Source organism: Rhinopithecus roxellana, chromosome 16, assembly GCF_007565055.1.
Source record: "Rhinopithecus roxellana isolate Shanxi Qingling chromosome 16, ASM756505v1, whole genome shotgun sequence".
NCBI classification, from domain to species: domain Eukaryota; kingdom Metazoa; phylum Chordata; class Mammalia; order Primates; family Cercopithecidae; genus Rhinopithecus; species Rhinopithecus roxellana.
Window position 1 is genome coordinate 31769954 of NC_044564.1, and position 27553 is coordinate 31797506.

At 39.8% G+C, this 27553-nt stretch overlaps 1 protein-coding gene across 2 annotated transcripts in view; it reads right to left on the reverse strand.

Annotated features, from left to right (window-relative positions):
* Window positions 1-27553, reverse strand: part of RASEF (RAS and EF-hand domain containing) — a 77624-nt gene that overhangs the window by 27868 nt on the left and 22203 nt on the right. For both annotated transcript variants that reach the window (XM_030920374.1, XM_030920375.1), the window contains exons 2-6: window positions 18173-18319; window positions 14720-14810; window positions 8188-8283; window positions 4800-4877; window positions 2000-2115 (exon numbers count right to left, since the gene is read on the reverse strand). In XM_030920374.1, coding sequence (XP_030776234.1) covers window positions 2000-2115; window positions 4800-4877; window positions 8188-8283; window positions 14720-14810; window positions 18173-18319 — 528 coding nt within the window. The remainder of the gene's footprint in view (window positions 1-1999; window positions 2116-4799; window positions 4878-8187; window positions 8284-14719; window positions 14811-18172; window positions 18320-27553) is intronic.

The following is a 27553-nucleotide window of genomic DNA, read 5'->3' on the forward strand; positions in this document are numbered from 1 at the left end:
GCCTCTGTAGCCTCAGCGGCCTCCTCTCCTTCTGTGACTCCACAAACACACTCACATCCTGTGCTTTCTCCTGTGAGGCTCTGCCCCACCTCTGACATCACAAGCCTAGAGATTCTCCTCCTCAGCCCATCTCAGCACCCACCAGCTCTTCCATCCCCACCCTCGCTGGCCCAGCTCTGTTCTCCATGAGGGCTGAACCTCCTGAGTCCCTTCTCCTCAGGGCGTCTCAGAAACTGTGCCTTCAATCCTCTGAACCTTCCCTGCTCATCCTTATATAATCCCAACTCCATCTATTTTCTCCTTTCCTGTGATTCCTTCCTCTTTCCCTGTCTCACCCTACTCCTGCCCTCCCTCCTCTCCTTACCTAAACCACAGAGACCCCCAAAGAACCAGGCTTGCTAAGCGCGTGAGACACTCACCCTGTGGCAATCCCTCTGTTGCTTTATGATGGAAGCTCTGGCTTCTTCCCCAAACTGCACTCAGAACACGGCCCTCTCCTCCAGCCCCTATCCCGCTGAGCACACAAACCTCATCACTAGCTTCCCAAAACGCCCAGGCTATCTTTGGTTCACAATACCATCTGCTCCCTGGATGATAAAAGTACACATTTCCTAATTGTCTATAGGAATTTAAGTTCCTTAACCCAAAATTCGGGGGCCTTCTATTATAACCTTAAACTAGCTCTTAAACTTTTTAATTTTTTTTAAACTTTTGCTTTTCTATTCAAAATGTCTCTTTCTGCCCTGTGGTCTGATCACCTTTCCCCAAGCCGTATCCTTCCCTATGTTCTGGCCCCTGCTTTGGTTACTGCCTTACCTGGAACATCTCTGAGACTCTCTTTTCCCATCTGTAAAATGGGCATAATGAAGGTCCCTGTCTCACTGGATGTTGTGTGGACTGGATCAGTTAATGCCTGTGAAGGACCAGGACAGTGCCTGGCAGGCGGCAGTGCCACCAGCTCTGAGTTGCTGATGGTGCTATCCTGGCTGCCTCTTCCCCCTTTCCCAGCACAGAGCTATCTTTCTACCTAGGCTCACCTCCAGCATCACCTCTTTAATACAGTTCTTCACCTCTTCTGAACTAAAACAAAATCTTTTCTGTGATCACGCAGCAATTAACCCAAACCATGACTACGTTAGTGGCACTGCTTCTGATATTTTTTAGCTCTTCTGTTGTTAAACCCTATAATCTTTTTGCTTTTTTTTCCCCAACTAAATTTGAAGTTCTCAAAACACAGAGCCCACATCATATATATGATATATGATATATATATGATGTGGGCTCTGTGTTTTGAGTATATATATTCTCAAATATATATATATTCTATTTGAGAATATATATATATATTCTCATAACTCCTTATCTAGTTCAGAGACTTGTATGTAGTAAACAATAATATTTCACTGTTTTCTAAGACCTTATAAGACCTTAATTCCGATGAAAGTTTGCAAAGAAACCCAAAAAAAGACATTTTTCCCAAGCGTACATGTCCTAGGGGATACACACATATACACCTATCTATGCATTTTATATTTACCATCCATATAAAAATATACGTCTACGTTCCTTATATATAAATACATGTCTGTGAGTGTATGTATGTGTATTAGGTTTTATTGTATTAACACCATACTGCAAAACTAACACACACAAAAATAGACTTGCCTACTTTTCCCTTTCTTATGTTTTATGGCCAGGATTCCTGACTTCAAAGCACTTTAATAAGCACTAACCCTTGACACTGTAGGTATATTCTTTTAGCTCCCAGCTAATTCAAACATTTATTAAGCCCTACGCTAGCCTATGCAGACACTAATTAATTATTCTATTTGCTTTAAAAAATTAAAAACATAAAAAGCACTGGGAAACCTGATACTGAAAATAAAGAAGATATTAGCAAAGTTACTAACTCTTCATTATTCCATAGCTGAGCTTCTTTTGCCCAGATGATCATCTCAATATTCTACTCAAACTAACAAATAAAATGCAAAGTTCGTACCTTTCAGTATTCAGACTCTGATCAGCATAATCACTTTTCAAAGCATCTAATTCACTCTGAAGGAAGGCTATGTTTGTTTGTGCTTCTAAAAGGTCTTTCTTAACTTTCTGATTTTCCTGAATAAAAGGAAAAGTGGAGGTCATTAGATACATATTTTCCTCTTGCTGGGAGACATGAAGTAGTGTCGTGCCACCCTCCCACACCACTCTCACCCTTCCACAACTCTTCAAATCTCGGTGTTCAAAGAACTATTTGTCAATTCAAGGTAGTTTGAAATCATTATAAATTAATAAAGTGCCAAAAATCTAAACTCTCAAAGTTGTTCTTCATTTTTCTATGCTTGATATTTGATACCAAACTACAACAGTCAAGGGTTTACCATGATGTATTTCAACACGTTACTGGCAAATTAACTGACACCAACCATTCGAACGCCTGCTTTATTTAATGAGAGCTATAAAATTATTGACAAACACTTTGTGGAATCAATAGTACCTATAGTACCTGGTAGGTACACTGGCTACTTTTTACAAATAAATTCTATCACTTAACATTTTAAGTTTTGCACTTAAAAATAAACCAGTGTGATCCGAAAATTTCTGTGTTTTCTTAAAATAATATTGGAGACATCCGTTCAAGATGGTGGACGGAGCACATGAATTTGTCTTTTTCCCCTTCCAAAACCTCATTAAAACGAAATGCCAAAGGAAATGAACCAATAACAGCTAAAAGAATGGAAGAGGGGGCCAGAGCATTCAAGTGACTTAAACGCACTTCTAGAAAATGGAAACTGATGGAAATGTGTTGTCAAAGGGAAGACAGTGGGGAAATGGAAGTCTAGAGGAAGTGTGTTCAAGGTTTTGACACAGAACCCAGAAGGAGACAAGTGACCAGGCCGAACCCCAGAAAGATGGAACCAGATATGGAGTTGGAAAGAGACATTAAAACTGTATAGTAAGGCACCCTTCCCACCAAGCCCACCCCCGTCTTACCCTAGCAAGTAACAGTAGAGAGCCAGAGTGGATTCTAAAGACAAGACAGAGATTATCTTTTTTAAAATTGAGTGGCTCCTGTACAAAAAAGCTAAAAGGCTTCTCTCTGAATATCCCTGCCCCACTCATGCTGGTACCTGGGGTCCCTTGCCAGCTTCACACACAGAGCTCCTAGGAAGACACTCTTTTGGGAGAGAGGCCTTCAGGTGAGTCGATCTGTTCACACCCCACAGGATCCTACCTCAAGTAACCAAGCTAGTCCTTCACTTTAAAATATGAACAGATCACCAACCACTGCCAGGTATTTGAAAAAAATAAATGGTACCGAGAAAGAATTAAATTAATAAATCCCAGAGGAGTCCCAGAAAAGCCTATTTATCTAGACAAACTTAATAAATTGTGAGGGGGAATGTAGACCTTCTCAAATATTCAAAAACAGAGAAAATTTCTCTCTCACATGTTCTTTCTGAAGAAGTTTCTTGAGGATGTGCTATGGCGAAATGAGGATGAAACCCTCTCCTCCCAAAAAATTGCAATATGCAAAATTCTGCAATTCAGTGAAAAGCCCAGTGAAAAGAAATTGCAGAACATATGGGTAGCAAGTTTAACAAACAGTCCAATAAGAACTGAAATTTTGCCAGGTGCGGTGGCTCACGCCTATAATCCCAGCACTTTGGGAGGCCAAAGTGGGTGATCACGAGGTCGAGAGATCGAGACCATCCTGGCCAACATGGTGAAACCCTGTCTCTATTAAAATTCAAAAATTTAGCCAGGCATGGTGGTGCGTGCCTATAGTTCCAGCTACTTGGGAGGCTCAGGCAGGAGAATCACTTGAACACAGGTGATAGAGGTTGCAGTGAGCTGAGATCATGCCATTGCAGTCCAGCCTGGCGACAGAGTGAGACTCCACCTCAAAAAAAAAAAAAAAGAACTGAAATTTTATAGACTCCAAAATTAATATTTTCAAGAAGAAACACTAAACAAATTTCATGCATTGGAAAGAATAAATAAGTCTTAAGGTATCAGTGATACCATGAAAATAGTAGAGCTTCTTTTTGCAACAAGAAACCAAAAAATTAACCAGAAAATGCAAGAAAAACAAGTAACTCTACAAGAATGTCATTATCCAAATACAAAGCCAACTAAGATGTGGAAAAATCTGGAACTAGGAATTCATTTGACCACAAAGCTGGGAGCCTTCTAAGTGGAACAGAGATAATGAATGGAGAGAAAGAAATGCAAGCCTCATTCATTTCTTAGCTCTGCAGTGAAAATATTTAGAATCATAATAAAGAAAACGCTCTTTATTTGCTTTCAAATTTGGGAGTTAATCTAAAACCAAAATAAATAAAACTTAGTAAAGATAACAGAAGAGATGTAGATGCTATCAATTTTGTTAGTACTAAAAGTAAAGACGTGGCTGGCGTAAGATGGAAAAGCGACAGAAAAGAAAAAAAAAAAAACTTGGAGGAAGGGGCAAGGCACTAATGTCCTCATCACAAAGCGTCACATCATACAGACCAGAGCTGATGCTGGAAGAATACAGGGCTCACCATGTTTTACAAAACTTAAACACTATGTCTTTACTACTTTGTAAGAAAAATAAGTTAAAGCTTTCACAATAAGTGGCATATTATTGAGGGAAAAGCCTGCATAAATAATATCTTTGATCAAACGTATTTTAAGGACTCTTTCTAACTATAGTATTAATTTCTCTTTAAGCTGGTCTTCCTGGAACACTGAAATAAGAGCATGATGATGTGGTCTAACAGGATGTGCATTTCTGTAAGTGAAAAGGTAATTCTTACCATTGATAAATCATAAATTTGTTTTTTCAATGCAGCCACATCTTCCTTTTGACTTATGTGTTTTGACTGTTCTTCAAGCTGAAAGACCAAATAAAAGTTGTGTGCTTACAAATTCACTTCGAATTGCTTTAAGTTTAGGACTATCCTTGAATATACATATGAGAATTCTAGAAGTCACCAATTTTCAACATTATGCGACGTTATAAATCATTAAACTACATAAAATCCATAAGGATTTGAAATTTTGTTCTAAATAACTTAAACATTTGAAAAAGGGGGTTTAGTTGTGAAATGAACTTTTTTGGAAACAGCTGAAAAGCCCTTTTTGGAAATCATTCAACTAATTAAGCAATCCAATTCTTGCTTTTACTCAGTTATGCTACGTTGAAATCTGGATCATTCAATTCTCCTTTGTATTACCTGCATTTAACACTTTCCACTCTGTATTACAATTATTTAGAAATGTCTTACCTTCCGTCCTAGAGAGCAAGATTTTTTAAGAGCAGAATTAGTGTCCGATTCACCTACATGTTCTCTTCATGGTGAGTTCAAGAAATGCTTATTAAATAACTAAAATCAATAAAATCTGAGTATAACATGAAGCTAGAGACACAAACACACTTGATTATATAAATACCTACATTCAAGCTTTGCTTGAGAATTAACTCATTTCTGCATAAGCTTTGCTTGCTGGTTGACTTATTTCTATTACAATTACATACTCGTTACGATTACCAGACTAAATTGGTTCCACAGCATTTATAACCTGGAGAACAACAACAACAACAAAATGCCTTTCCTACAAACAGCTTACATCCTCTGGGAATGGTGGGGATCTGCTGGGATTCATTTATGGAATGTTTATGCACTGATCAAAATGGATCCCACATTTCACCAAGTGTAAGTGCTTTGACTCTGGACCTTCTTCACCTTGCCAGATGCTATAAAGGGATAATGTTTATATAAAAACGTCATGACTGCCACAAGGCTGACTATGACTGAGAAGAGCCATTGATTTAAACACGCATTTTGACTTCAGAGAAGAAAAACCATCTGGAAAAAATGAGTTTCTCAGAATCAAGGACACAGTTAGTGGTTATTATAACAAATTAGTAAACTATAGCCCTTAACGTACTCTCAAATAAACATCTTGCTGTTTTGCATAACGACCACATCAGGCATGCAGGAAGTCTGGTATAAGTAAGTGAGAAAGCACAAACTGTGTAGTAAGATGGCTCCATCAGTTATTAGCTGTGTGACCCTGAACAAGTTATTTAACCTCTCTGGAACTCAGTCCTCAGCTCTAAAAGTAGGATATTTATACCCTCCTCAGAGAAAGTTTGAGAATTTGATTTTTTAAATCATGAAAAAGAGCTTAGTGAACTGCAAAGTCAATAAAATATCAGTCATTATGGATAGGAAGGACAGTTTATTATTAATTGCATTTTACAGATCAGAAACTAAAAATCAGAAAGATGATCTGAACTGTCCCAGGTGCTTCAGGAAAAAAATGGGTACAGTTTTGACAAGGATTCAGGTTTCCCAACACATGGCCTTTCTTACTGTTCAGACCACTTGGCCCTCATCATTTGCGGCATCTCTTCTTATAGATGTTCCCTTAGTCTAAAGATTTGGGAAGCCACAGAAATAAGTCAGGGCACTGACTCAGTGAATTTGTGGTTCTGCATAAACAGAAGACGGGTCTATTCAATTCTGTACTATAAGCATAGTATGCATGGCCTAATAACTTTTGAAAATTAGATATAAGGTTCAAATTGATGTTAATTTTCTAAGGAGGCTACTGGGGAGAATTCTTAATCATCCCAGAGGTTTAAATTGCAACAGTGTATAAAATACAAAATATAGCCAATTGTCACTTAATCTCATCACCATTTTCAGAAATGATTTTTGATTTTTTTTAAGGCAGTGACATAATCATGGCTCACACTGCAGCCTTGCTCTCCCAGCTTCAAGTGATCCACCTCAGCCTGCTGACTCACTGGGACTACAGGCATGTGCTACCACATGCAGTTAATTTTTTAAATTAATTAATTAATTTATTTTTACAGTGGTGGGATCTCAACTATGTCACCCAGGCTGGTCTTGACCTCCTGAGCACAAGCAATCCTCCTATCTTAGCCTTCCAAAGTGTTAGGATTACAGACATGAGCCACCATGCCCAGCAAGGATGATCCTTTTTTAATTACCCATTTTCATTTTAGCTAACACATTCCCATTAGTTATGGGAAAAACAAAAAACAGATCCAAGAAGTGTGTCTAGTACAGTGCTGGAGCCAGCCTGTACCGGCAGGTGAGAGTCTGCTTTAAGCATCTCTTCTCAACCTTAAATTCAGTGATATCAACTCAGTAGCATGAAATCAGTAATGACAGGAGTATTTATACCATGGAAATCGACAAATGATACGCATCCCTCCCCTCCCCTCCACCCTCTACAGAGCCACCTGGTAAACAATGGCCAGATATTACTGAGCCAAACAGAACCTGCTCGTTAGAAACCAAATAGAGGAAAAGCCAAAAACCAACTACATTAAAAAAAAAAACAAAAAAACTGATCACATCTTTGCTCACACTTTAGCAAGTTCTGCTCTTCTTCAAAAACAGGTGACTCTTGGTGATTAGGGTACCCCCGATCTGAAATTTTCTACTTAGAAGAGCAATATTCATTTCATTTAATAAATATTCCCTGAATACTTACCATGCACTTTGCAATAAGCTGGGGTAGGGACACAGGGATATTTGACACGACCAAGAAAAACAGTCATGAGGCATGCAGTCCTCTAGACATGAAGGACTTGAGTACTAAGCTGGTGAAGACCAAGGAAAGCAAACTGAAGTTTTATGGACAACAGTTGAAGGGATCAGAAAATATTTATCAGATCTATGAAAAAGACAGGTGGCCCCTGGAAACAAAAGAGGAACTCAGGGGCTCTTAAAAGAAGGTCCTTCAGGCCGGGTGCAGTAATCCCAGCACTTTGGGAGGCCAAGGTAGTCGGATCACCTGAGGTCAGGAGTTCAAGACCAGCCTGGCCAACATGGTGAAACCCTGCCTCTACTAAAAATAGAAAAATTAGCCAGGCGTGGTAGCACATGCCTATAATCCCAGTTACTCAAGAGGCTGAGACAGGAAAATTGTTTGAACCTAGGAGGCAGAGGTTGCAGTGAGCCAAGACCTTGCCACTGCACTCCAGCCTGGTTGACAGAGCAAGACTCAGTCTCAAACAAAAAAGGTCTTTCTAAGGAATTCCTTGATTCTGAAATCTGATCTATGTGCCACTTCAATAGGATTCCAAATGTTTTTGGTTGTTAATGACTTAGATACACTCAGATGCTGAGGCTGTTCCTAAAAGTCCAGCTGCCACATGCCTACCTTTCTTAGCTTTTTAATGGTCACCTGCAGATCTCCTACTTCAGTTTCATATTGACGTCTGAGGTCACTGAGGGCTTCCTCAGCTTTGCGTTTTTCCTAAAGGAAAAAAAAAAATATTGTGTTCATTTAAATAGGTTCACCCTCTTAAACAACCTTCAAAACTCCACAGGTGAGCAACATTTTGTGTCAAATTAAGGCTGACTTCAATTTTCCTACACAGGGAGGGTGAGAAGAGATATCAGAAGGAAATCAACTGACTTCAGAAGTACCTGCAATTTTGGAATGGAAACCTATAAAACTGAAAGAAGAGCAGAATCCCACAACCTACATACACACCTCACCCAGGAGTGACACCTCTAAGACTATTACTCACATTGTGATAGAGGCCATAGCACACCAATCAATTAATTAATTATTGCCATAATTAGTTAAAAGACATGGCACAGTGAAGGGCTGCCTGTGCTTACTGGAATTCTATCATGTCATCAGGACTCAAGAAGGCATCCTGGGTGCATCCTTTTCCCTAGAGATGATGCCTTATCTAAATCCCAATCACATCACTGCAAATTGCTATGCAAAGTGCTTCCCTGTGGGCTGGTACTTTTCCGGGGTGTCCCTTCAAGTTCTTCTGGAGCAGAGAATGGCAATAAGGCACCCCAGGAGGTCAGGGGACTGCCATTCAGAAGTTCCCATGGGCTGAAACATCTCTAAATTTCCTTGTCTCTTAATAAATTATATAATTGTATATCTTACATTCAGTATTCAAATAGTTTTATGTTGATAGCCAGTAAAATTCAGTGTACAAATATTCACTGATCACCTACCAATGGTTCTAAGGGACTGGGGACATGGGGACAGAGAGGGGGACAATAAAACTGATGTTCTCATGCATTCTAGTGGAGGAGACAGAAAAAGACAATTTCAGGAAATGATACAAAAAAAAAGAAAGAAAGAAAAAACAGGGAGATGTGGCAGGAAGTCAGTCTGCTAGAGGGTAAGGTAGGGCCTCTCTGAAGAATGCTCCCACATCTGAATACCTGCCAGAGGTAGTGTGTCTTACTGCCCACTCATTGGCTGTGGAGCCTGGGCAAGTTGCTAAACTTACCCATGCCTCCATTTTCTTTTTAACTATTGTAAGGATTAAATTAAATAATCCAAGTTAAATAATCCATATAAATTAAATAATCCATGTAAATTAAATAATCCATGTGAAATGCTTAGCAGAAGAGCAATATCTTCCCTTAAGGTAACTTTTTTTAAAAGCTGACTTCACCCAGCTTTACAGGTGAGGCAACAAGTATTGCCTGCCTCACATGTGGATGAAGACACAGAGGTCTCACAATGAGGTGCTAATGAGGCAGCCTTCCTGGCATCAAAATGGACTTGATTGAAAGTCTCTTCATTAGATCCACAGCCACAAACCCAAACATAAACATTTTAGGGTTTAGAAATACTTTATCCAGGCTGGGCGTGGTGACTCACGCCTGTAATCCCAGCACTTTGGGAGGCTGAGGCGGGCGGATCACGAGGTCAGAAGATCTAGACCATCCCGGCTTACATGGTGAAACCCCGTCTCTACTAAAAAAAAAACACAAAAATTAAACGGGTGTGGTGGCGGGTGCCTGTAGTCACAGCTACTGGAGAGGCTGAGGCAGGAGAAAGGTGTGAACCCAGGAGGCGGAGCTTGCAGTGAGCTGAGATCACACCACTGCACTCCAGTTTGGGTGACAGAGCGAGACTCCGTCTCAAAAACAAAAACAAAAAGAAATATTTTATCAAGAGCTCAATAAAGGAAATGATCACTGGCCTATTTCATTCCGAACCTGCAACAGGTAGATGCTGAGAAATCAGATAAGAGATTGTTACAGTAATGCAGGTGAGATATGGTAGTGGTTCAGGTCAACTCTTGACAAACTTCCAGTAAACTGGAATGGAGGGAACATGTCCCAACTCATTCTATGAGACCAGAATTTGCCTGATGCCAAAATCAGACAAAGGCATTAAAAATACAAACCAATATCTCTTCCACATATGAATGCAAAAATATTAAGTAAAATTTAGCAAACTGAATTCAACAATCTATAGAAGGGATAGTACATCATCACTAATTATGGCCAATCTCAAGTGCAAGTTTGTTAATATTCAAAAATCAATCAATGTAATTCGCCACATTAACATTCTAAAAAAGAAAAAACATGATCATAAGACAGAAAAAGTATTTGAGAAAATTCAACATCCATTCCTGATTAAAACAACAGCAACAATAATACTCAGCAAACTAGGAACAGAAGGGATTCTACTCCACTTATAAAGGCATCTATGAACACTACACCACTAACATCACATTCAATGTTCTCATCTCCTTTATTCTTCTAACCAGTGCAATAAGGCAAGAAAGATAAAAAGCTTCATCCAAATTCGAAAGACAAATAAAACTGTTATTATGTATTTCATAATCATCATCCTAGAAAATCTGACAAAATCTACCAATAGAAAGGCACTGTGTACAAACAATGTAAGCAGTGCTACAGAATACAAGACAAATACTCAAAACTCAAATGTACTTCTATACATTCACCATGAACAACTGGAAATTGAAATTTTAAAAATACTATTTACAGGATCATCAAAATATGACATACTGAGTAAATCTAAGATGTACAAGATCTGTACAGTGAATAACACAAAACATTGCTAAGACATAGATAAATCATATTTTCAATATTGTTAAGATGTCAATTCTACCCAAATTGATCTATAGATACAATGAAGTTCAGTCAAACTCCCTGCAGACTTTGACTTTTTGTTTGCTTTTTTTAAAAACAAGAAAGTGAAAGGCTGATTCTATGGAAATTAAGGCAATTAAAATAGCCAAAACAACTTTTAAAAAAAAGCACAAAGTTGAAGAACTAATACTAGTTGATTTCAAGACTTATTATAAACCAATAGGTATCAAGACATACTATAAACCAATAGGTATCAAGACAACGTAATATTAGCATAACAATAGACAAAATAATCAATGGAACAGAACACCAAACCCAGAAATAAACCTACACAAATAGAATAAACTATTTTGGATAAAGTGCAGAAGCAATTCAGTGGAAAATGGTTACTCTTGTTTAATAAAGGTGTGGGAACAATTGGATATCTACATGCAAAAAACAAATATGAACACTGATCCATATCTTGGCACCAAATATAAAATAGATCCTAAATGTAACCTAAAACAATAAAGCTTATAGAAGAAAACATAGGGGAAAATCTTCGTGAGCTTGGGTTAAAGATTTTTAGAGACCACAAGAAAAGTATGATCCATGAAAAAAATTGGTAACTTATAATTCATCAAAATTAAAACTTTATACTCTTTAAAAGATACTGTTAGGAGAATGAAAAGACAGGTCACAGTGTGGGTGAAAATATTTATAGATCAGGTATCTGATAAAAGACTTGCATTCAGAATATAGAAGTACTCTCAAAACAATATTTTTTTCAAAAAACTATATTTTTAATGAGCCAAAGATTTTTAACAAGACACTTCAGCAAAAAAAAAAAAAAAAAAAAAAAAAAAAAAAAAAAAATTATACACATGGCAGATGAACCCAAGAAAAGATTCTCCACACAACTATTCATTAGAGAGATGCAAGTTAAAACCACAATGAGATTCCTCTACACACCAATGAGAATGCTGAAAGAATGGGACTCTCATACACTGCTGATTGAAACACAACTGTACAACCACTCTGGAAATCAGGTTGGCAGTGTCTTACAAAAATACACAGTCATCTACACAGATGATCAACCCATTCCACTCCAGGAATTTACTCGAGGAATAAAAGTATATGCCTCTATAAAGACTTGCACATGTATATTCATAGCAGCTTAATTTGCAATAGCCAAAACCTGGAAATAACTCAAAGGTCCTTCAACAGATGAATGGCTAAACACTGTGGTACCCCTACATGATGGACTACTACTCGGCAATGAAAAAGAACAAACTATTGATTACATGGATACGTCTCAAAATAATTCTGTTGAGTGGAAGAAGCCAGACAAGAAATATATACTGCATGACTCCATTTCTATACAGTTCTGAAAACTTCAAACTAATCTACAGTGACAGAAAATAGAACAATGATTATCTGGCAAAAAGAGGCAAAGAAAGGAGGAAAAAAGGCTTGTTATGCCTTCAAGGGGCATGAAGAAACTTCTAGGGTGGATAGTTATGCCTACGATCTTGCCTGTGGGAATGGTTTCACGGTGCATACATATGTCCAAACTTCACGTATACTGTACTTCATATGCAGTTTGTTGCATGCCAATTATACCTTCATAAAGCTGTTACAGTTTAAAAAAAAAAAAACTGAAGCAATGCAATACATGCTATATATGCCATAGGAGTCCAGGTCAGGAAAAGGTGAATGCGGCTAGAGGAGCAGGGGAGGGCATCAAGAAGAAAGTGAGGGTTCCTCTGAGCTTTGCAGAATTTGGGAAGGAGGAAAGGATTGAGGAGATAATCATCAAGGCAAAGAAAACAGCTGGAGACAAAGCAGAGTCAGGCACAGCAAGGCCACTGGGCCAGAGCTGGGGGTGAAGAACCCTGGAGAGCTGAGGGGAGACTTGTGGAATGGAAGGAAATGAGGGAAAATCTTAGACTGGCCTGGGCACGTTATTTCAGAGAAGCTATCTTTAGAAAGGTATGAGGTGGACACGGGGATGGACAGGCAAACAAGCTTCCTCACAGTGCCAAAGCTGCTCAGCTGGCAGTGAGGTCCTGGACTGGCGTGCTGAGGTGTGGAGACCATATGTATATGGTGGCTTACAGGCCACATGTGTCATTGCTGTGGAATAGAGAAATGATGCCACAGATGCATGGGTTTGCCACCTCCGGACTAAAGCCAAGGAAACTAAAGATGTTGTAACTAACAAAACATGAAGTTCTAAAAGGTGGGGGCCATGGTAATATCCTCATTACCAGCAACAAATTTGGGAGGCATTTATCTAGAAGAAGCAAGGAGATATGATGACAGAATAACACATGTGCTTGATATGTGTTTGATGAATGAATGAGTGCACAGATTCAACACAGCAGATGGAGAGAAAGAAAAGGCAGAAAAATGATTTTACTCTTTCCTTTTTACCAAAAGGAAAGTGCTAGCAGAAGGGGTTATCCATTGCTCTGAAGCTGGACCATGAATCTTGAACCATTTATGTGGATGAATATGACGTCCAGCTTCTTATTAAACTTTGTATAAGGAGACAGGACAACAAAGACACCCCAGGGCATATATGCAGGAAAGCCATTTAAGGTGAAGAATCTAAAAGGAATCAAGAATACAAAGAGCCACAGGAAAGAGCAGGACAGTAACCTGGGTGCTGCCACCACATTGCAGGTACTGTGGCAGGCACTTTATATAGATCATCATGTTTAACTCCTGTGAAGGCAGGTAGGTTGCATTATCCCATTTTAGAGATGGAATAACAAAGGCTCAGAGGTTGGGTTATTTTCCCAATGTCACCTGGATACGATCAGGGCCAGGATGCAAACTGAGGTCTCCCAGATGCCAACGTTCAGGCCACTTGCACATTATTTTGCTGCCATTCAGTGTTAACAGGGTGAAGGAAGAAACAAAAGTGACATTTTTTAACCCAAAAATATAAGAAAAAAATTCTTTCTTCAATGGAAACCACTGAAGGTAACATATCACTTTCAACTTTAAATGGTTCCTATAATGCTGAATAAAGGCATACAGTCAGCCCTTCAAATCCACAGGTTCTGCATCTGTGAATTCAACCACTAAAGACTGAAAATATTTTAAGCAGTAAAAGTGATGCAGATAAAAATATGGTATAACAGCTCTTTACAAAGCATTTACATTGTGTTAAATACTAGGTATTATAAGTAATCCGGAGATGATTTAAAGTATACTGGAGGATATGCGTAGGTTGTATGTAAATATACATTATTTGTATAAAAACTTGAGCATGCAGATTTTGGTATGCAGGGTTGCGGGGGAGTCCTGGAACTAATCTCTTCGGGTACCAAGTAATGGCTGTATTCCATTATAAAACACCAAAGTTTGAAGACAGAATTTTAATTTCACTCTAATCTAGATTTAAAGTGGGCAGCGGGTGTGGGCAGTGACACAGGTATGGAAAGTCAAGTCACCTTCTCTACGAAGGCTGCCTCTGCCTTCTCCCAAGGCTTTGTCTCTGATGTTACCCCTTCAAAGAGGCCTCTAACCCCCAACGTAAGCAGCCTCCTCTTCCAGTCACTATTGCACATGTTATTTCTTTACTGTACTTGTCACTATCTGAACTTATTTGCTTTACTTTTTTATTTGATCATTATTTCTATGTCCTCTTATCCCCTCCCCAAAAACACCACCAGTAAAAATTCCTTTGCTGGGAGGATCTGCGGGAAGCTGGACTTGCTGTACCCATGCAGGATACCCAGAAGAGTGTCTGGGCCCTCTCCATAGAAAGCACCTCATAAAGATCTGCTGAATGAATGGCCAACCCAGAAACTCACGTCTTTCCGTGTCTTATGTTCTGCAGCCTGAATCCTCTGATCCATTTCCTCTTCCAACTCACTCAACTGCATAGCTGCCTTGTCCTGGGCTCTGAAATTCAAAAGGATGCACACCTTTTCATTATACTCTTGAACTGGAAACATGAAGAGAAACTTCAGACTCATCTATGTTAAGCCCTATATATTACAGATGAAGAGAAACACACCATTCAAAATGATATTCCCCATTCCATCTACATAATAAAATGAGATTGGCAATTTGACCATTTTGGTGTAAAATCATTTTAAAACTAGATATGGTCATGCATTCCTTAACAACTAGCTTACATTCTGAGAAATGTGTCTTTTGGAGATTTCTGTCATTGTGCAAGCATCATAGAGTATTTACACCAACCTAGCTGGTAGAGCCTACTTCACACCTAGGCTATACAGTATAGCATATTGCTCCTAGGCTGGAAACCTGAACAGCATGGGACTGTACTGAATACTGCAAGTAACTGTAACACAATGGCCAGTATTTGTGTACCTAAACACAGAATAGATACAGTAAAAATATAGGATTATATTCTTACGGGACCACTGTCATTTATGTAATCCTTTATTGATCAAAACATCGTGATGTAGTACCTGACTATATCAAATAACTGAATAAATAGGATAAAATGATATTAAACTAGATTGTGGCAAAGAATAAAGATATCAAAGTGCTGGGAGGCTCTCAATAAATTCTGAATTTTTTTGGTTTTTTTTTTTTTTTTTTGCTCTCATGACTGAGTTACAATCCTGGATTAAAAAAAGAACCCCGTGGCAAAGTGATGGTTAGATATAATTTTGAAATTTCACTATAAAAAACTCACAATGTTATATGTTAAAGTGAGAAGGGAAAAAAAGATCTCAATCATTATTTCTTATTTGTCCCCTAAAGTTCTAGAATGTAGATAAGGTTACCTTTTAGAAAAATTTTGTTTGTTACGAGTGCGATTATAAATCACATCTCTATGGAGGCAAAGCACATTGATTTGTATCTAAACCATGAGCTTTAGAGGTGATTCATTTGGACAAATGACATGCTATTAATCAATGATAGGGCTTAAATAGAAGATTTTCTGTCTTCTAGTTTGATGGGTCTCTGCTATAGCAACTTACCTGCTTTTGACTTATTCACTCCCTCACAACACAATTTATTCATGCATTGGTTCAACTTCCACATAAAACTCCAAGGAAATATTGTGGGAGGAAAAAGACCCCAAAGTAAAATTTTCAGTAACATTATTATCTTCTGTTCCTATTTACTTCTTCCTCAGCTTATAGCCTGTCTAAGGTTGTTAACCAAACTTGGGAAATCAGTTCATTTCTGCTTATAAATACCTGTTATTTGAAGTCCAGAAATTATGTATCTCTATAGCAATGCCTGGTGGTTTTTTTGGTCAACTCTGGGACTGTAAATGGCTAAGGGACATATCCTTTCTCCCTTTGTTATGATCATTTCCCACCTACTTCTAGCCATCCCATCCCACACATCTGGGACTGCTCCATAATGGACTCTCTCTGCCCTTTTCACTTCTGAGCAACATTTTTCTTCTTTTGCAAATCAGGGTGATGCATAACCACAGAGTGCTTGCCCCAGCAATTTCTAATTTCTAGTGAAATGTCTGCCCACTGTGACCTTAGTCCAGGGCTCCCACCAGGACACTGGGAACCCATTCTTCGGGTGCAGTGCAGAGCAAAATGGCCAAAACCAATCCAAAATAGAGGTGAGGATGGATAGCTAAGAATGCAAGGAATGGTTTACAAGTAGCCATTTAAATACTTCCTGAGGTCTTTGATAGCTAAGAAAGGAGCCTTTAGGAGACTTAGGCTCCGCATAGAGCCTGGCTCTGGATCGTCCCAGCAGCACAGAAGGGAGTGGATGGGGATGCCAACACAGCTCGAATTAATGTGATGTACTCACTCCACCGTGAAAAAGCAGCCTAGCTGGTAATGAGAACATCAAGCATGACAGTCTGTTTTTTTCCCTTGTAGGTGCACACGGTATTATATTTAGATGGGGTCATGGGTATGTGTGTGTATACCCACATATCTTTGTGTGGGTCTGTATATGTGTACCTATGTGTATATCTGTGAGTTTGTCTGTTTCAATACTTATTGGGTGCTCTGAAGAATCAATGTGTGTGCCTGCCTGTCACATGTCAAAAGAGGCCAGCTCTGGGACTCTGATCCACACTCCAGCATGCTCTACAGAATCTGGAGTTCTGAGGACCATGCTTTATCCTACCGGAAGCCCCTAGAAGGCTAATTTAAGAGAAAACTGGTCAGTCAGGTACTAAAAATGTTCATAAGAAGTCCCTTGTGAATAGATTAACTTTTGCCTGATTCTAGTACTATAAGAAAGGTCCTATTTCGTATTAAGAATTTAAAATACTTTCTTTCCTACATTATAATGTCCTTTAGTTACTCCAAAAGTTCAACTAGATAGTTTCAGCATCATGTGGATGGGAGGGATAAAGAGACAGCAGAATTGAAGACAAGTCACCCGCCCCTATGCAGACAGGGCAGCCTCCTTTTAAAAGGGCTGCGTTTATAAGCTCCAGGCAGAAAGCAGCAGGGTGCACAGAGTCTTGGGAGCTGCTGGTGGAGCACACGGCAGCAAGGAGCATCGGTGGGGCACAACACACAAGAACTGTGACAAACACAATGCCCTCTCTTTCCCAATATATGCTAAAGGAATGCAGTTTTTCCAGGGGGCAAAGAGGCTGATGTTTGGACTACAACACATATAAATTCTTTTTTTGCATGATACAGCTGTTAACACCAATCAGATATCCTATGTAAGCTAGCTATGGCTTATATGAACTGTATTAGAGTAACAGTTTAATAGTTCTTTGGCTTTCAGTTCAGAGGGGGAGGGCCAAGTGAGGAGGGCTAGAGAGTAGAGAGAGCCAAAGCAGTACTGCTGAGCACCCATGTGGTAGGCAGTGTGAGGGGCTCACCCATGATACCATTCACTAAGTCTTAACACCCAGAGGACGTGAAGATATTCATCCTCATTTTGCAGATGCAGGAACTGAACTCAGGGAGATTAAGTAACCTGCTCGCAAAGTCTCATACATGTAGGTAACAAGGCCAGGCTTCAAATAGTGTTCCACCTACTCCTCTGGATAAAGTTTCTCCTGTGTGTTTTAAGCAGCAAGATGTAAGATAAATCTCTTAATTGTTCTGTATCAAGTCATTGATCCTGAAGAGTTTATATAATAGGATCATGATGACCTATTGATTGATTGGTAGCTGACCTACTTCTCCAGTGTTGGCTTAATTTTGAAAGCTCTAGACTCCTGAAGCTCAGTAAGTCCACCAATATCATAGGGTGACAATGCAGTTCAGTCCATTTGCTGCCCAGGTCAGAGAGCAAGTTAAAGCACCCACAGGCCACTTATAAAGGAAAGACTTCAATACCTCTTCACCGCAATGGCCAAATTTTCCATTTCTGTGCTTTGAAGTCTTATCTCTCTGATGAAGTTCTTTATAACATGTTCATATGGCTGAATTAATCTTGGCTCCACAAGGTTGATGTTTTGGTACAAGGTACTAACTTGCTCTTCTCTGCCAAATAAAGAAAAATTAAACCAATTATAAAATTTTAAAGGCAACTCTGCAGGGGACTTTTAAGAAAGAGAAACATAAATGAAGAACTAAGGAAAGAAAAACCAGCAATCATACAATGATCAGAAGGAAGGGAAGACAGCAGTCAGGAGATATGGTTGGATTTTTTCCACAATAGGAAATGGGGACCTGTGAGGACACTGAAAATGCACAGCAAGGGACTAATAAGGAAGGATTTTGTTGTTGTTTCTGCTGTGTGTTTTTTTTTTATTTTAATAGAAAGATAAATCAATTTACAGAAAAATTAGGTAACATTAAATCAGTTACTTAATTCCATGTTTCACCCACCCCTAATAAGACATGTTTCAGCCTTTATGGTCATAACGGTGGGTGTATTAGTCCATTTTCACACTGCCATAAAGAAATACCCAAGACTGGGTAATTTATACATAAAAGAGGTTTTAACTGACTCACAGCTCCACATGACTGGGAGGCCTCAGGAAACTTACAATCATGGCAGAAGGGGAAGCAAGGATCTTCTTCACATGGTGACAGGAGAGAGAAGAGTGAGGAGTGAAGGAGGAAGAGCTCCTCCTTAAACCATCAGATCTCTGAGAACTCTTTCACTATCGTGAGAACAGCATGGGGGAAACCGCCCACATGATCCAAGCACCTCCCAACAGCTCTGTCCCTAGATGCATGGGGATTAAGGGGATTACCATTCAAGATGAGATCTGAGTGGGGACACAGTCAAACCAAATCAATGAATGTAACTATTATGTTATGGTCAACTAAAAATTACTTCATATAAATTCACATTTATATATATATTTGCATTGAAGTCAGTCACAATTCTCCTGACACCAAATGTGTGAATTTTTTCCTCTTATCAACCAATTCTCCAACATTTCAGATACCAACTGAGTGTCCAACAATCCAATTTCATTCTGACACCACCAAGAGTTAGCACAGACCCCACAGGTTAAGGGATCAGTGCCACAAGACTGCTCCCCACTTAGATGCCAGTCACAAGTTCCAGGTTGCCACCTACACTTCTGACCAATCACCTATAAATCAGGGGTTTCTGTGACCCCCCTCTTTAGGTTCCATACTCTGCTTAAATGGCTCACAGAACTCAGGAAAACACTTGACTTAGGTTTATCATAAAGAATATAACTCAGGATGGCCAAATGGACGAGATGCTTTGGGCAAGGTATGGGAGCAGAGTGTGGGTGCACAGAACTTCGATGCCTCCTCTGGGAACAGCACCCTCCCAACACCTCGGTATCTTCACCAACCCAGCAACAATCCAAACACTATTGTTTTGGGGGCTTTATGGTGATTCTACTGCACAGATGCAAGAGATTACATCACTGGCCACTGGTGATTACCTCAATTTTCAGCTTCTCTCTCCTCCCTAGAGGTCAGGGATGGGGCTGAAAGTTCCAACCTTCTAATCATGTCAGTCTTTCTTAGTCTTAATCATCTCCAACCCCCTCTTGAAGGTCTAGGGGCCCCCAGCTACCAGCCTTCTCACTACCATACAAAAGACACTCATCACTCTGGAGATTCCAAGGGTTTTAGGAGCTGTATTCCAGGAAGCTGGGACAAAGACCAACTACATATTTCTTATTGTATCACACTCTTTATTTGTGACAGTCCTCATAGTTACTATCTAAAACCTTTTAATAAAAGACAAACATTTTTAGAGGTATTTCAAAAGAAAAATTAACCAGATTCAGTAGCTGATCTGATAGAGGATAAAGGAGCTAGTTGGTGAGGCTGGTGGTGGTGTCCTTGACTCACAGTTTAAGAGTTGATTCACTAAGAGTGATCTAGCATGATCTATGAATGATATACCCTTTGTGTCTAGTTAATGAAGCCTGTGTAACTCATCTGCTATGGATGGATGCTATAGCTACGTGTAGACTTAATAAGCACACTATTCTCCAGTGTATCCAAGCTTCTCCAGATTGATGGGCTGCATACTGGCCTCCTTAGACAGCTTATATCAGAGACTCTGCAATCTGGCCTTCTTCTTCTGATCCTAGTGGATCCCTGCTTGCTAGTATTTAACACAGGCTGTGACTGGGTTGTGACAGTAGCAGCACTTTTTTAAAGCAAAGAACATTTATACCAGTCGAAACAAGAAATACCAAAAATTTAGAGAACAGTCAATTCCTTGGGCATGAGATGATAACTTACCATAATACCAGCATCAAATAATTCTATCAATTCTCATTAAGCCTAGAAATGTTCGGATAGCTAATAATTGCAGGAAAGTCAACCACTTTGACATAATGCCTGATTTAAAAATTGCCTCCAATGTTTGGATAATTCTTATGTTTGGTGATCTGGTTCTGTGATTTTACAGTTACTCCCCTGACAATGCACAATGACTTCTGTCTCCTGTCCCTGACATGGAGAGATTACTCTTCTCCAGGTCCTTGTCTAGTTTTTGGGCAGGCCACTCCAGGAACCAGGAAATCTGAGAGCATTTCACAGCCATCTATGGTGTGACACCATAGAAGCAACAGCCACAGAAGACCATTCAGAAATCCTGAACACAAAATTCATACCCATCCACTTGATCAACATTCCTTGGGCTTTTGCCTTATTACTCTGTGGAAGGCAGCATTTTAAGATGCTATGAGGGCGCAAGAAAGACGACAATAATCCCAGGCCTCAGTAATTGAAAAGCCACGCAGACAGCCATCTCACAACTGGAAAAGAAGACACAGTCAGATACAATACAATTTATAATTGTAATAAAAATAGTTACATGTAGTGAGTGTCACCATATTCCTGGTAATGTGTGAGGAAACATGTATGCCTCCTCTCTTCAAATGCTCACAACAACATCATGAAGAACCTTTCTTATCCCAGTACTTCAGAATGTGACTATATTTGGAAATGGGTCTTTAAAGAGGTAATTAAGTTAAAATGCAGTCAATAGAGTAGCTCCTAATCCAATCTTACTGGTCACCTTATAAAAAGAGATTTGAACCCAGACACACACACACACACACAGAAGATCATGTAAAGACACAGGAAAAGACAGCCATCCACAAGTCAAGGAGACAGGCCCCAAAAGAAACCAACCCTGCTGATACCATCATCTCAGACTTCTAGCCTCCAGGACTGTGAGAAAATAAACTTCTGTTATTTAAGCCACCCAGTTTGTGATGCTTATTACCACAAATACCTAGGCAGCCCTAGCAAACACATACTGTATAGGGCCCATAGTAATATGGTGGTTAAGTGGCAGAATAAGGATTCAAACTCAGTTTCATGCTGTGGGCCACCTGATCAACCATAAAATCATATTGCTTCCCTATGTGTTAAACAGCTAAACTCTGGCAGAAGAAATGGGATTCAAAATCAATCCATAGATCTAGGAAACACTGAAAAACATAAGGTACACATTAACTCTGAAGCTTAGTTAAGCATGGCCCCAAGGTGTGTCCATGTGGCTGTAAACTCTCCCAGGCTTGCTCTTTCTTGCTTGCTTTTTTTTTTTTTACTTTTTTTTATTGAGACAGTCTCACTCTGTCACCCAGGCTGGAGTACAGTGGTGTGATCTCAGCTCACCTCCGCTTCCCAGGTTCAAGCAATTCTCCTACCTCAGCCTCCCAAGTAGCTAGGATTACAGGTGCCCACCACCATGCCCAGCTAAATTTTTTTTTTTTTTGTATTTTTAGTAGAGACAGGGTTTCACCATGTCTCTGAGACCATGCTGGTCTCAAACTCCTGACCTCAGGTGATCCACCCACCTCGCCCTCCCAAAGTGCTGGGATTACAGGCCTGTGCCATCGCACCTGGCCCCAGGCTTACTCTTATAAACAAACTGCTTGATCTGTACAGAGGCCAACATGATTCAAAAGAACTGCTCAAGGAAAATATTATTAATAAACCTGCAGTAGTAAGTCTCTTCATTTTGTGGTATAAGTCACAGAAAACTGCCATTATCTTTCCCATCAGAACTGAGTACAAATTCTGGTTGCAACAGTGAGCCATATTTATTAGGGGGTAATAAAAGAAAAATCTCTACTCTTAGATTGTCCGACGTAATTTTAATGGATCATTAACTTCTTTGCGCCTTTGTCATTTACTGACTACCAGGAAGGTGCAAAGCATAAAAACCTGCTCTTTAATAGAATCCTGCCTGTCGGGGGACATTAAGATACCGTCATCTAGGCCGGGTGCGGTGGCTCATGCCTGTAATCCCAGCACTTTGGTGGGTAGATTGCCTGAGGTCAGGAGTTTGAGACCAGCCTGACCAATACGGTAAAACCTTATCTCTACTAAAAATACAAAAATTAGCCAGGTGTGGTGGTGAGCACTTGTAATCCCAGTTTCTCGGGAGGCTGAGACAGAAGAATCGCTTGAACCCGGGAGGCAGAGGTTGCAGTGAGCCAAGATTGTGTTACTGCACTCTAGCCTGGGTGACAGAGTGAGACTCCATCACACACACACACAAAAAGATACTGTCACATTGAATCCTTGTTTGCTGGCTATCTGTACAACATCAAAATGTTCAGAAGTAAATATCTGAGTAGATTCCCTCACTTTCTGCAAATTTCTAAAATGAGAAAGAAACATAATGATTTGTAAATTCTTAGGTCATTTGTTGGTCCCGGAATTCATTATAGAGAATTTCAAAAATAGTTTACACTGAAGTATACAAACAGAATAATTACAGGAAATGTCTGCCACTAACAGAAAATATGTCACATGGTTACCTGTTGTGCCAGGACTCTACACGGAAACTCAACTATCTTGCTTTGCATTACAGGGCACACAGGGAGATCTGATTCCCAAGAACCCTTGGCCGATAGTTGGAGTCATGTGACTAGTTCTAGAAAATGGAGTAGGTACAGAAATGGTATGTGTTTGCCACCTCCAGGCTTGACCTCTAAAATCACTTACAAAATCTTCAGCACATTTTCTTTCATTCTTTCTTTTTTCTTTCTTTCTCACTTTCTTTCTCAATTTCTCTCTCTTCCCTTTCCACCTTCTCCTTCTTTCTCCCTTTCCCACCTTTCTCCCTCTTTCACTCTCTCCCACTTTCTCCCTCATCCTCATCACTGAAGTGAAAAACTCCAACATGGCTAAGCCTCGTGATAGAACGTGCTTGGATCCCTGAATCACCACATGGTGGAAGACTGCTCAGGAGAGCTACCTGATCACCATGATCTGTCAGATACATAAGAAAAAAACATTTGCATTGCATGAAGCCAGTAAGACTTCTTCTTCGTTACAAAGCCAGTTCTTTGTTACAGTCAGCTTTAGCTTAGAAAGATGGCATTATGGTTTCCTCTCTGGGTATTTTATCATCTTCTTCCATATTAACATACTTCCTTACCTCCTTACTTGATAGCTTCATACCATAAGTATGTAATAAAACTTTTATGATCAGATAAGTCTTAACAATCACCACCCACTCTTTTTTAGAAGGGAACAAAAGGTTATACTGAAGCATTCATATACCAAAGCAGACATTTATTGATCACCTTATATATGTAGTCGAGGTGCCGATTTAAGCCTTTACATATATTATTCATTTAATTCTCAAGATAACTCTATGAAGAGGTTATCACTAGTATCCTATTTACTGAGGAGGAGACTCAGGCAAGTATGCCCCTTCAGCAGAGGTAGGATTCCCACTCAATCCATCTGGCTCCAGAGTTGGGCTCTCCAGGGAAGAACTAGCTCTTCACACCAGAAGAAAGTGCTGAGCCAGTTTTCAGGGGTCTTAAGTACATACCTCCATTTAGGAGTATGTAATATAACAAGATTTTTTAAAAATTACTTTGGAAGAGGACATGTTTTATTGCTACAAGGACTACCCACATTACAAGAGGACTCCTTAAAAGAACGAAAGCATGAATAAGATAAAAATGAGATAACCTTATACAATTTAGTTTACTTAAAGCTATTTGGGGGAAGGACTATTACATGCAGCGGGCAGAGTCCCACCTTCCATCCCTGACCCCATCTGCCTGTGTGCTTCGCTTGGTCTATACTGTGGAAATGATGCACCTTCTGGGTTATGCCAAGAGACTGTAACATAATGCTCTTGGCAATTCTCACACCTGATAGAAAAAGGAAAAAAAAACAAAAAACAGAAAATACTTCATCATAGCAAAAGATAATACCTGGTCCCTCTACGTAAGATTTATATGCTGTGCCTCACCTGGGCAGCTAAATGCCTATGGATTTCTCAACTCAATAAACTTGGCACCATTACTTGGTGCCAAGATAATCTTTTGTTCCTCCCCAAAGGTGTAGTAGTTACTGGCCTCTTCCGGTGTCCTAGCTTCTGACGTCAAAAGTTAAACAAGCAGAAACGATACAATGGCCAGACACACAGCTCTGTTTTCTTCTGGGCCTGACCCAGTTGGCACAAGTGAGTGCTGAGAAGGGTGATGAGCAGTGACAAGGCTTGAAAACATTTTGAATTCATGAGGGACCCAGGGGCTCATCTAAAGCAATTACACCTGCACTCTCAAATACCACGCAGATCTGTTTACAGGTGTACTTGGCAAACACCAGGTAAAGAAAGAACAAGGATCAAGTCGTAAGCATTAGCCAGTCAAGAAAAAAGCAGTCTCTACTTCTGTCCTGAGAGAGCAACCAACACTAATATATCTAATTTGTGTCTGAAGATATCAAGTGAAATGCAATGAGAGAAAAATGTACCTTGAATTATCAATGTTTTAGATGTTATTTACCTTCTTGTTCAATAAATTATATGATGATTTGTATGAATGACAGTAGCAATGGCTAATTACCGATGAAAACTTCACAACTTAAAATTTTTAAAGGATCCCTGAGAAATAAGAACCTTTTTTTTTTTTTTTTTTTTTTTTTTTTGAGACGGAGTCTTGCTCTGTCACCCAGGCTGGAGTGCTGTGGCCGGATCTCAGCTCACTGCAAGCTCCGCCTCCCGGGTTTATGCCATTCTCCTGTCTCAGCCTCCCGGGTAGCTGGGACTACAGACGCCGCCACCTCGCCCGGCTAGTTTTTTGTATTTTTTAGTAGAGATGGGGTTTCACCGTGTTAGCCAGGATGGTCTCGATCTCCTGACCTCGTGATCCGCCCGTCTTGGCCTCCCAAAGTGCTGGGATTACAGGCTTGAGCCACCGCGCCCGGCCGAGAAATAAGAACCTTAAATAGCAAATATTCCCATTGAAGCTGAGAGGGAAATTACATGTATTTGAAGAGAAAACAGGTATACTTAAGACGTACAGAAATTTTTAAAGGTCATGCATTTTCATAAGATTAACATTTTACTCAGAAGATGACATGTATATTTGTGTTTATATATCTGGAATGCAGTAGGGCTGGTATGTAGAAAGCTTGGACACAGCTGATCTCAGGACATCTCTGGAAACCAGTTAAGTACAGAAAACTTCACTCCACACTAAGAAACACAGTGATCCAGTAGGGTGCTTAGGAAAACTGGCCCTCAGATCCCAAGTCTTGCTGATTTAAGTATTAAAATAGGGAGCCAAATTATTCAAACTGTTTGTTTTATGCATCTAAAACCCAATTTTTGGTAAACAAAAGCACACAGTATTAAATGCCAATGTCTTCATCATTCTACACCAAGGAATGCCACAAGAACATTGATGCTGAGATCCTAGCATCTGAACATGAGACATTAAAACATGCATGCAATCCAAGAGGCACCATGTGAGATCCTGAAAATAAAATGCTAGGAAGCCGAGTTCCTTCCTGCATAAAGCTCACACGTGATTGAAAAGTTCTGTGAGGATTAAGTACAAGATGTGCTGACAGCATAGAACAGGTGAATGTGACCAGAGCTTGGGGTATTCCCTGAAGCGTGCATAGACGTCAACTAGGCAGAAAGGGGGTGAGGTAGGGGGTGGTCTCTTCCAGGTATCAATAGCCACAGGCTGTGCACAGCCTCAGGCAGGAGAGCTGGGGCTGGAGAAGTTAGCAGGAGCCGGACGAGCACATCCTCAAGGACCAAAAGTGCATTGAAGGGGGTCGGCGGGGATATCCCAAAAGGATGGGAAGCCATGGCAAGATTTAAAGCAAGAGGTGTCATGACTGAGTTTGCATTTTCACAGTTTTGGCTGAAGCAAGGAATTAAACTAAAGATTTTGAAATAAATGTGCAGAGATAAAGATAAATCTAAGGTCATTATCATTTAATCCAGAAATGTAGAACGTCAGGAGTTGTCACTAGTTTTTACTCCAGAATAAGTAAAATTACAGACAACTAAAATCTGATAGTATAATTATTTCTCTTTTTGGGTAAGAACAAGGAGTACGTTCTTACTAATGTAATACCAGTTCACCTACTTCGTTCAATGCCCCGAACGAATCACAGTTGTTTAGTCAGTAAGTGCAAAGGTTTATCCTTTCTCTTCCATACAAGTTAAATAAAAAGTACTCTTTTAAAAATGTATTTTTATTACATAGTATGCATCCTTCCAGAATAAACCCCAAATTAACTGGAAAATAAATTCTAAGGGACAAATCCAGCTATGCTACTAGAACAGAGCAATATTAATTCCCTTTCTAAAATTTAAGTCTTGCTTTCTAGACAGGGTGACCTCTTCCCACTAACAGAGTTGCCTACGATTGGCTGTGGTCTCAATCTGCATACAGAATGGCTATCCAGCTCTCCAAGCTAGAGAAAACAAACAATGGTCTCCTCCACTTGGCCCCAGCAACCAGCAGACTTGGAAAGACAACCTGGTCCAGAGGCTGAGGCTTCTCTGGCTTCGGTTTTGCAGCTGTCTGATCAGAGGAGTTTCTAATCTACATTTTAAACTGCCAGTGCCTCACCCAGGCCCCCTTAACCACATACATCTCCTGCAGGTAAAAGTCTTTCTGGGTTTGTGTCATCTAGAGAAATATTACTTACCTAAGTACCTATTTTTATAACATTCACCAAAAGGTATAAATGAAAGTTTCCTGGAAGATGAGAGAGTTAACTAGATCCATTCAATGTCTAGAAACAATTTAGATTGCAAATTCTTCCTATTTTCAATCACTGATATTTAGTTACTGGGAGTTCGCCAATGGAGGCAGGAAGGTGGAAACAGCAGAAAGCATCGTGCTGAAGGTTTACTGCAGGCACAGCCTCAAAACAATTAGGGCTTCTGGAGTCATAAATGAATACAGCACGGGATAAGTGGAATGGCCTGGGCAGATTTAAATGCTTCCTCCACCACATCTAAGCTTTATGACTTAGAGC